This window comes from Genypterus blacodes, unplaced genomic scaffold (assembly GCF_046128005.1).
Source record: "Genypterus blacodes isolate CSIRO-AG114 ecotype Tasmania unplaced genomic scaffold, CSIRO-AGI_Gbla_v1 ptg000064l_1, whole genome shotgun sequence".
Lineage (NCBI taxonomy): Eukaryota > Metazoa > Chordata > Actinopteri > Ophidiiformes > Ophidiidae > Genypterus > Genypterus blacodes.
In genome coordinates this window covers 591,454-603,117 of record NW_027466876.1, presented here as the reverse complement: position 1 = coordinate 603,117, position 11,664 = coordinate 591,454, and the positions used below count along the sequence as shown (strand labels likewise).

At 41.8% G+C, this 11,664-nt stretch overlaps 1 protein-coding gene across 1 annotated transcript in view; it reads left to right on the top strand.

Annotated features, from left to right (window-relative positions):
* Window positions 1-350: 350 nt before the first annotated feature.
* Window positions 351-11,664, top strand: part of mei4 (meiosis-specific, MEI4 homolog (S. cerevisiae)) — a 48,318-nt gene continuing 37,004 nt past the window's right edge. Inside the window, exons 1-4 of the mRNA XM_076154908.1 lie at window positions 351-381; window positions 1,219-1,464; window positions 2,117-2,616; window positions 9,777-9,908. Of these exons, the coding sequence (XP_076011023.1) occupies window positions 351-381; window positions 1,219-1,464; window positions 2,117-2,616; window positions 9,777-9,908 (909 nt within the window). The remainder of the gene's footprint in view (window positions 382-1,218; window positions 1,465-2,116; window positions 2,617-9,776; window positions 9,909-11,664) is intronic.

Here is an 11,664-nt window from a genome sequence, read left to right as displayed (position 1 = left end):
ATTATTGATAAATTATAATTTTTCACGTCTTAAACTATTTTACTTAATTACACGACTTTCATAGTATGTTTTTACTACCTTAGGAAAAAAGAGCGTCGTCTCCTGACAGAAAAAAACTTGATATATGGGGGAACTTCAAAATGGCGGACATTAGACAGTTTATGAAAGCGTTTAGCGAAGTATGAGCGACAGAACAGTCGACTGGTTAATCTACGTACAAAGTTGTTCGCTACTGTATTTCATCATTCTTGGAAGTTAATATGCTTTTTTACCCAATATTCGACTTTTTCTGTTGTTTTTTGCTACCTGTCTTACAAATAGCATTGTAAGCTAAGCCTCAGGTGAAACCGATGACAATGAGCCAAACTACGGAAACTACAAGTAAGTAAGGTTCATTAAACGCCGAATAAATAGGTTCAGTATTAACTAAAAGTGCGAATATCTGGTCGTTTGATACACTAAGTTAATTATGTGTCGGTGATTGTTCTGGTAGGTGAAGTCAATGCGCTAATGCAAGTTAGTCTATTAATGTCAATAGTAAACACGCGTTTAAAGCTAACAAGGTGGATGGATGGAGTCCAGAAAAGAAATTAAATATGTTTAAAAGAATAATGAAGTGGATTAATACCCAAAGTTAAATCAGATTGAATGCTTTAAAGCTAAACGGCTTTATAGTAAAGCTCAATATGTTGTGATTCTTATCTTCATGATTGTTTGCAGCGGCTCAAATCAATGAACGGTCTTTCTTAAATTAAGGATGTAAGAAGTGGGTTTCTGACCTACATTAACTTTTGTCTATTAAAGCTTTTTGACTTTTGCTTTCTTGCATTTGCTATAGATAAAATGGGAGACACTTCCCACAAGCTCAAAATAGTTTACAATACACATAAATCAGTAAGATTGAGTTGTTTCTTACATTTGTATGTTTTGATCCAACATTTGGTTACGATTGATTCAATTGTGTACTTAGAGAGTGTGTCATTTATGTTTTAATGTCAGGACTTGTATTTGATTCCTAAAATGATTAGTTGAGTATTGATTAGTATGAGGCTCTGTGCATATTGGATAGACATACAGTTTGATGTGGAAACAAGATCTACTGTGCTAGACTATTGGAGTAAATTTGTTATTTCTCTGCCCACTTAGTGCATTTTGTCAAAGCATTACTGCCAGGAGTGTTGTACTGTCATCTAAAGGCCGTCCTCTTCACTGTTTCAGGTGCCAAACAAGCAGAGTGGATTCTCAAGAAAGTCAAACTCGCCATTGCAATAACTGTAATAAAAAACAGGCCCCCAGGTATAAGTGGGAGAGATTATGCTGAGGCTTTGGCCTGCAATCTGAAGAGCCAGGATGAAAACTGGAAGAGCAAAGCACAGGACTTGCAGCAGGAGGTGCAGGAGCTGCGACAGAATCTGCTGCTGGCCAGGGTGGCATCACAAACAACTTGCTTCAGAGACGCAGCAGGTAGGATGCATGTTGGAAATGTAGACGGCTTCTTTGGCTACAGTTACACTGCCAGGTACAAGTGACCCATTTTGGATTTCTCTGTTCACATATTGGAACAATAACACATATGCTTTGTGAACATAAATAGTAAGAGAATTTCTGTCTCATTTACATCCATTGCAGCATTTGTACATGTAGATTGTTTCACGTAGAATCATTCATTCACTGATCTGCAGAGGATTTCTCTGCTTCAACAGGGAAGGTGAGATGTCTCCAAAAAGTGAATAATGAGCATTTGCTGCATGTACAAAAGCGAGAGTGAATGTATTCAATGTATTGTATATCTCAAGGACAGGGACATTATGACACGAGTGCGTGGGGGAGCTCACACATGGAGTGCACTCCGGCCCTGAGGTTAGAGCGGAAGGCTGCTAATGATAATAATAATAATACATACACACATAATGCTCATGAATGTTAATTTGTCAGTTTTATAGTTTCACGTGCTTGTTCCTCCAAATGAATGTATCCATGATGTTTTGTAATAACAACTACTATTAACGACTATTCCTCCTCAGCAGACTTGTGTCGCTCTGTCCAAGATGGGAGAAACAATATAGTGGATATTGTGTATGGTTTTTGTCACTGACGTTACGAAACCTGATTTCAGGTGTTCCAGGTTACAGTGACACAGCAGATGACCTCACACAGGACACGATTGGTCCAAAAACAGATGTGTGCAGTATGGACCGTCACATATTTCCAGCCGCCGCCTCACAACCTCCGCCTGTGTTTCCCTCCAGTTTCAGACGTGCACCAGATGGAAAAGTCTTACTCAACCACGTGCAACTTCTCCAGGCTTTGTGTAGCCTGCACCAGGTTAAAGGAAAGAACGGTTATCTGGAGGTGCAGTGCGTCTTCCCCGATGGCGATGCCGGGTTATTGTTCGAGGATACCGCCAGCCGGCTACTCGACTCTGTGGTCAGAGCCTGCAAGGATCCTCTCCCGCCGGGTCCCGGTGATCTCATCCTGCAGGCCTGCCACGTTGCGGTCAAGGCGATGCATGTGTACAGCTCTCAACAGCAGCCATCGGGGGACTTTCTGAAACACATGGAAGATGCACTGACGGAGCTCACTGCCATGCTGCTACACTGTGGTCAACCCAACCGGGTAAGTCAATGCGATTCACCGGGAAGTTGTGTTAGCGTGTACATACAGCAGTGGTTCCTTTTTTAATGTAGAAAAGATATAGTGTCCACCACAAAGCTGAAAAACCGCTATAACACGCCATGTAGATGTAAAATGAAACCTCAAATACTTAAAACTAGAGTTTGAATCAGGTGGGATTAGTGTTATCAGCCCAGCTTTGAATCTGAATCTGATAAATTAAACACGTGGCGGATCTGCATGGGATTAACATCACTCCTACTTTCCACAGTTATTTCAAAGCACTGGCTTTCAAGAGGATAACGTCAGGAGGATATTAGTTGCGTGTTAAAAGGACCAAAGCCACTAACATGACAGTTGCAATAGTTGTAATATCTTGTTAAATTTTTATAGTTTTTAGCAATTTCCCTTCGAGGATCGTTAAGGATTCATATTATTTTCCACCATCGAGATAAAATTCAGTCCTGTGTGTGTGTGTGTGTGTGTGTGTGTGTGTGTGTGTGCAGCTGTAGTTTGAGTGTAGAGTAAATACAAATTGTGAGTGTGTGCTACGGTGAGACAGGTGCAAACTAAGAACAAGGGTGTATCAACCGGCTCAGACCATATAGAATAGTAGAATACATTAACCTTGGAATGACATTGAGGGTCACTGTCACGGCGAGCATCGCAGCGTCTCATATGTCGCTGAGTCCAACGCATCTAGAAAACCGGCCTCACACCTTTCATGACACGGCACCTGGAATATGGAGATGAAAGCGACAAGGATGATGTAATCCTTTTGGGCTCCGACTATACGGGCTGAGAGCGGCTGCAGGCATTTCCTGCGCCAACTGCAATTTCCTCTTTAATAATTCTCTCAGTTTATCATCCTCCCAACAGTGAAGTGATGTGCATTTTACAAAGAAGCACAGTGATGTTTAGCAGTTGTCTGTGAAAGGGCGCGTAGTGAGAGAAGCGGTTGTAAATAGTTCTAAATGTAATGAGGAGTTCCATTAACATGGCACCAGTCTGTCTTGGTGTGTCCGCATGAAAGCACAGGAATAACAAATCAAACTCCTGTGGTCTTGTGGGATTGTTGCATGCACAAAAATCTTTAGTTTTTTCCTTTTTTAGAGTGTGCAAGCAAGTTTTCCATTAGTTGGTATCAGCATTGTATTTTTAAAGAGCTTCTACGCCGATGACCGTGTTCCATTCACAGTTGAAAATAATTTAGAATGAAATGGCTTGAGGGATTCTTTAACACACATTAACTGGTTTATAATGACTTAATCATGTTTGTAGGTCCATGCCAGGAACATGTTTTAGGTATGGTTAAGATTTATCACACACACACTCGTATGTAGATAGTAAAAGAATGGAAACACACACAGAAAATAGGATACTTGTCTTTCAGTGTTTGAATATGTTGTAATGCTTTAGGGCAGATGGTGCAGAATTGCAAATGTGTAGGAGTTATAGCAACAGGTAGAGTAGCATAGTTAATTCAAGTAGGAAGTGAGAGTGTGAGTATGAAGAGTGATGTGGCTTGAGCCTGGAGGGGGAGGGGAGGAGTGGGGTGGGGAGATGCAGCGGTATGAAAGTGAGGCTGTTCTGCAGTCTTATAGCCGTGGGCTTCAAACTGTCCCCCTAGCCTGGAGGTGCAGCTTCTCATAGACAGTGTGAACAGTCCGTGCTGGGCGTGGGTTAGGGTTGGGCTTGTTTTGATCAACCACTACTGTAGGGATTTCTGGTCCTGGGCTGTGCTGTTGCCATACCACACACTGTCACACAGCCTGGGAGACGGCTCTCAATGGTGCTTTTGTAGATGTTGCAAAGCAAACAGGGCAGCATGGATTTCTCCTGAGAAAGTCCTGCTATAGCGGGGCTTTGATGACTATGTGATCGGTGTCAAATGTCCACGTGAGGTCGTCATAGATGCGAGTGTGGAGGAATAGGAAGGGGTTCACCCTCTCGACCTCGTTCCCGTTGATGTGCAGGGGCTCGTGTCGTGTGATGCTCAGATTCACAAGGATTTGAATTGTGATCCATTAATTGTTAAAATACCAAAAACACAGCCAGTGAGTAAAAGATAATTTCTGCTGAAATCTCTTAAACCTGTTAAGTAAAGTAACATATGACTTTGAGGCATACCCCTATGTTAACTTATATCTGTCCATCGAACATTCCACTGCCCTGCCAGTCAAACTGATTGTTCAGGACACTTTCGATGCGGAGGCAAAGTCGGGGATGAAGGGCAGGGGTAATTATAATACTGGAAAGGATCCTGACAAGATCACACTGTGTCAGAGAACAACCGGCTGTTTGGATACGACTGTAAAACAATCTGACACCAGACTAATCTGTTAACCACGCCGCTCAAATACAATTTCATATTTGTAGTGTGATAATGTCGTCTCAGGTACACGTCTCTCATAAAACATTGATTATACCTCCACTTCCACTGATTACACGTCCACTTTTTACTGTAATTGGAAATATAAGGGGGAAGTTGGAATAGTAAACACAATTGTAGTCGTAAAGCACATGTACTGGAAATGCAAGCCTGCGGATTTTCCTTCTCCAAAAGGCTCTTATTGTGAAAAGACACTAACTTTACTGTGTTGGAAAAGGTGGATCAAATTGCTCATATGGGGATCAACATTAAAACAGAAGTTAACAGATATGTCCTCACTTTATGGCCTGATTGATGTCTATCTCCATTTGCAATCAAAGGTAGATTATGTGTTATCGCAACGTGATAATACTCACAGAACACATCTCTGTCTGATCTGGCTGAATGTTTAAATGCAGTGTTTACAGCAGGGACACATCTATTCATGAAATCCACCTGTTGCCAGAACATGGAGTGACAGCCCATGCAAAAATATGATCATTTATTGAATGAATGAATGATTGATTTATCGTCCAAGGAGTGAGGAGAAAGGAAAGGCTTGAATATTGGGATGACCCCTCGTCTGTTTCACACCAGACATCCTCTTGTAATATACACTACATTCTCCGGAGCATATAAAGCTCAGTGTTTCTCAACTTTGTGGATAAGTTCTCCTTCATCCATTGTGGAACAGTCCGGATGGCGCCATAGAAAGTTCATATTTTCCACTATTGCTCTTTTGCATTGTGCTCTGTTTGGAATAGGTCATAGCCTCAGTTCAGACGTATTATCTTGACAATGTGTTTCACCTTTAAAAGAAACCAAGTTGTGCTTATTAGATTAAGAAATGCTGCTTTGTTTGTTGTGGTTTGTCTTGCCTGAAACAGGATGCACAGTGTACAAGAATTTCACTATTATCACTTCTAAACGAAGGGTTTAATATGCAGAACGTCATACAACCAATCTCAGAAACAAGAAGTGAATGGCTTGTGGCCCAGTTCCTCCTTTTTCTCGGTTCATGCAGCAACAATTATAAGAGAAACAAAGCTGTACTTTAGTGTTGGGCTTGGAGTTAAAACAGAAATGGCAGCAATTTAAGAGACGATCATAAAATCCCTTCCAGTAGACAAAATAAAAAAACAGATACGTACGATGAGGCAGATGTGAGACTACATGAGGCCAGACAGGCACTAAACTGTTCTCCTCCTAAAGGTTATTACATGAAATGCTTCTGCAAATGAACAGTGGGAGAGTGACATTTGAGTGATGCCGCCTGGGAGTCAGGATCTGCAATTTCATTGTCTGGGCTCTTCATCTTGTCCAGTCTCCTTCCTCCTTGAGCATAACAACTCCACGTCTGAGTGAGACCGACTTAAGAAATAAGAGCTCTACAGCAGGAAGTGAGCAGTTTTGAACACTGGGTCAGCTGCTCACTTACATCTGTTACATTGTCGGACTGCTGCTTGTGCAATAGTGTGGTCATCGATGGTATCCAGGTATTGGACACGGAACAACTTACTGGTACAGGAAATGGGGTGAGAAATTAGCTTTCTTAGAAGCGACAAACTGACCACAAGGCCCAGACCTTTTATTTTGAAGGAAATCCTGGTGGTATTTATTCTTATAGGGCCGGATTCAGAGTTACGCAAGCATAACTCTTCTTCCATATTCAGACTGTTTACACACAAACAGATGGGCGTTTCCCCTAAAAGATGAGTTCAGACTTGAGGATTCAGACTTGTGATTTATTAGCCTATGTTGTTTTCTATTTTGCCTTGTCCCTTCCTGATGGGAGCTGTAGGAAATCCTGCGCTTCTGTCTAATATGCGTCGGGAAATGTAAATGTATAAATGATGGAATTAGAAGAAATGTAAATGTGGCAGGGAATCCAAATGACGGCGAAGGAAAAATCATATTCCCTCTCTGTCCCCTCCGTACTTTCTGTCCTCTGGTCACAGACACCTCTCAGGCAGCAGTTTCTGTGCCATTTCGTGCTTTTATAAGGGCAGTACTGTAGCACAAATGGGCTGTAGAAGTTGGGTATTTTGCGAAATGTAATCGGTGCGAATGACTTCATGAATTTAACAGTGAGACTACCAGGAGACAATGAAAGCTGGCATTCTCCGTTCCTCCCAGTTAGGGAGAAACATGGGATATGTGTTGCTTTGTTTATTTATTACTCTGCATTCTTATGATCAAATTTGAAAAAAACAGTATTTGGTGTGACTTCATCACATCATTTGGAAACACAACACATCAACCATTGTCTACTGATTAATTGGTGCGTTGTTCCGATTTTGACTCATTCTCAGAAAGCTGAACGAGTTAAGCATCACAACTCCGAAGATTACAATTGCAAAACTCTGAAACTCTTGATTAGAACTTCTTAACAAAAAGCGAACATGTTCCCAAGACATTTCGTGTAGCTGAACTTTATCGTAAACTCCAGGTGCACTTTGGAAACATCTGTGGAAGTTCTATTGTGCTTTCTCTTTGCATTTTCAAAACAGCCAAACAATTGCTTGATCATGAGTTATACATCACGAGGCAGCAAGTCAGGAGAGGGACGGCTCGTCAATCTGTCGCCCCTGAAAGTCTAGTTAGGACAACTGAATAACATTTTCCTCCCTTCGACAGATTCAAATTATAAATTAATCTCGGTGATAGGATAATCATTCCAGACAATTTCAGAACGGGTTTCATGCGATGTCCTTCTATCATTCAACGCTCTGGGGTAATCAACATCTGAGGCAATACAGAGCAAATTGAATTTCTTGTCCCTCTTTCAGAAACTCATATTCTGTTACAAACAAATGACCAGAGTTGCTTATCAAATCCGTTTTATACAGCTATCTGTGTACGCTACGCTTCAGAGGAGTTGAGTGTAGGGCTCTGGATACTGTATCTTCACTTCACATCATTTTGCTCGAGATGTAAAATTAAGCAAAGGGAGGCAGTAGTCGAGTGGGTAGAGCTTCCGCTTGGGAACCAGAGGGTTGCCGGTTCGAGTCCCTGTCGAGGTGCCCCTGAGCAAGGCACCGAACCCTCAATTGCTCCCCCCTCTGCGAAGGGTGGTAATGTACTGTAAGTCGCTTTGGATAAAAGCGTCTGCCAAATGATTGTAATGTAATGTAATGTAAGCAACTTTTTATCTGGCCGGTTAAGTTTTGAGTCCGGGCTGCTTCTCAACTGTTCAACTATTCTCTCAACTCTTTGCTGCTCATAGTTTTTCATTCTCTGTTCAGGTGTGAAAACAATCTGCGCCCACGCTTGTGTGTTACTGTAAAGCTAAATTTTAACACCAAACAAGCAATCAAAATAGAGAGCAACTGCATGACACACTTGACCACCAGTCTGACACCAGATTTGGAAAAGTTCTATCTCCTTCTTCTACATTCAAATGATTAGCCCGCGGTTTTGTAATTAAACATCCTGGAAATTGTGTTTGAAAAGCTATAAAAGTGTTTTTAGTGTGGACTGAACTGCAGAAACATGCGTTTTCCAATGTGTTGTTGTTAGTGTGGATAGTGGTGTGGCGGCAAGAGATGTAAATTTAGTACCTGAGAAAAACACACACTGTGATATAAACATGCTTCGGTTTGTACGAGCTTGTGCTTCCAGATTTGGCAGCTACTTTTCCTTATGTTTGCAAAAGGAAAAGTAGCTGCCAAATCTGGAAGCACAAGCAATCTATTCCACCTTATTGCCCAGCCCTAGTTCAGAGTTGCTAGTTAAATTCCCTAACTTTCATCAGGACTCACCTCATCTTCAGTTGGATATTTACTTAGACTTAACTTAATATTTCTTGAATTCTATAATTAATCATCTTCTCTAATTTTCAATTGTAAAAGTATCCTAATGCACCCGTGCCGTCTTATGTCAGCATCTTGTAAATGTGCACCCACAGGAGTACGAGGTAAAATGTCTCACTCACTCACTCACAGCGTCTCCTATTAACCACAGGGAGAAAATCAGAAGGCCTAGCTAAATAGATCGCTTTCATTACTAACCTTGATTAATGTGAATGCAAGTCATGAATAATTGAGCGCTGATTAATTGTCTACATTACACGGTAGCAACGCTTGGGGTTACTTGTACTTTTCAGCAATCTGGAGAGTGAAGTAATGTGTCCACTAGGGGGCAATGTGTGGGCCAAAACATCTGGTAAACCTGCAGAGGAACATCTTAGAGACTGCATCCTAATGTGCCGCTAACTGTACATGAATATGGTGATCCTTGATGACATCAGCATTAAGCATGAATACGAAAGTGAAACAAACTGAGGCAGCAGCAGCAACAGATCAGATATTTGAGGACATGCAATGAGTCGAGGTGTGTTTAATCACCTTCTCGGGCCTCCCAGCTGTTTTCCTGTGGTCACTTGTCACCGTTCTGGTCATGTCACAACAGCTGTGTGTGTTCCGGTAGTGCATCTTGCAAAAAACATTATTCTTCAGGACAATGCTTCTAACTAACATATTTGTCACGGTGTTTGCATAATTAACATCAGGTATAAATTGGCTGTAACCGCCCTTGTTGATTGTCTTGTTGTTCTCGCTGTTTAAGTTTATAGATGGCATCTTTGTTTTCATCCATTTGTAAACGGTAGCAGAACTAGAGTGGGTTTTGTTTTAGTACTTATACAATATTTTGAACGTCATATACCTCAACAAATGTATTTCTGCTCGACAAACTGATGTGCTTTTGAAGAACCTAAGTTGAACTGTGCACAACTACACTAAAACACTTTTAAGGAATCAACATCAATAAAATCTTTCCCCCCAATTCTCAGTTTCAGGTTGCAGAGAAGCTCAAGGAGTATCTGATCACATTGGGAGGCAGCAGCTTGTCGGCGTCCTATCTCATCCGTCACATCCTCTCTCAGATCAGCAGTCTGGCCGAGCAGATCTGGCAGGCCTGCCAGGTAAACAGCCCTGCTGCTCCCCACACGCGTCTTCCTCCCTTCGTGCTCCTCAATCTCTCCTGGCTCTTTTTCACTGATCCATCTCTGTTTCTCCGGCTCCTTCGCTGCCTCGTGATTACCTGCTGTTGCATTCTATCCCTCCGTTTTTGCATTTCTGTTCCTTCCTACACATCTTCTCTCACTCTCTCTCTCTCTGCTGCTTGTAGTATTCTCCCTGTTTTTCTCTTCATAGTTTTTCCAGTTCAGTTGAGTTCACTCGTCTTTTTTCCTCTTAGCTCCAAATGACGCAATGTAGTAAAATCAGGAAGGTGTGGAATTATCCCCATCCACTTGGCCTCACCTCCACCTTGCATATTTTGCATAATATTACGGCTCGAAGACTGTGACTGTAGGGCTCCTCAGGTTGCCTCATGTGTGGGACCTAGAGCTACTGCTTGAACAACTACAAAACAAAACAGAAGAACACTCTGCTCTCTGTCTCTTGTTAACTTCAGTAACCTTATTTAATTCATGGAATCAATTCAATTGCAGCGCTCATTCAGTCATAATTTCCAAGTAATAATAATGAAATATGAACATGTGAACTGAGTCACACCTGAATCAAATCTTATTGGATCGCCGTTTGGTATGCAATGTAACAACATCATCAACAGAACGTAGAACATGTATCTAGTTCCATGATAAGTCAAGTCGGACAGATATACCCTCTGATCTACTGTTTCATTAGCTTTGTTTGTCACTCTCTGTTTCTCTGCCTCTCCCCCACCGTCTCCCTTTCCCTCTGTTTACTTTCCCTCTTTGGGCTGACAGTCTGCCTTTGTGAAAGGACCTCGGCTCTAAACAGATTGGCCTATTGACGAGTTGCTGTGGTCACTTCTGTACCACCCGAATCAATATTGGGTCCTACTTGTTTCCCTGTCTGGCATGTATTCAAAAGCCTTCCCCCGTAGCTTTGTTGACAGCCTGAGTCACAAGCGAGGCGAGAGCTGAATTTGTCCGGTGAGCTTCATGTGAAAGGCAGAGCTGAGTGTCAAACCACCAGGGGTCCTTCAAAATGGAAATGTGTAAAATGAGGCGGGGGGGGGGGGGGGAAGCAAAAATGGAAAAGGATACAGATGATCTTCTCCTTCTCACCCCTGCTGAGATTCCCTCCCACTCAGCAGGGCCAGTCATGCTCAAATGCACCTGTTTTCCCTTTTTTGTGAGAGCACCTTGACTGTGCAAAGCCAAAAGAATTTCCAACACTGCGTTTTGGGGAGCCTTGTTCCAGAAAAAAAGCTGAGCCTATGATTTACTTTGGGGTGGGGGGGGGGGTTAGATAAGCTGAGTTATATATATATAACGTATATATATATATATATATATATATATATATATATATATATATATATATACCCCCACATATCATTGTGCACCACTGTCATCTGCCCTGATGCACTCAGATGACCTGCTGTCACACTCCTGTAAACTCAGACTATTATCAAACACACTTCATCTGAGTCACTGCACCTGGTTTCCTTTGAGGACCATGCCTAGTCAGTACGCCTTTCTATAATTGTTTTTGTTTATATTCAACACCATTACTTCTCAGACATTCTTTTCAGGATATCCCTGTCAACTCTGAGCCGTGTGGCAACAGCTACAGAGCTTTATTTCTTTATTTCTTTATTTTCTTTTCAAGAGACAGTGAATAGGACTGAATAAGTGCCCTGTGTGAAATCAATCAGTGAAAAATGTTCAAACCAACACTTCTCAG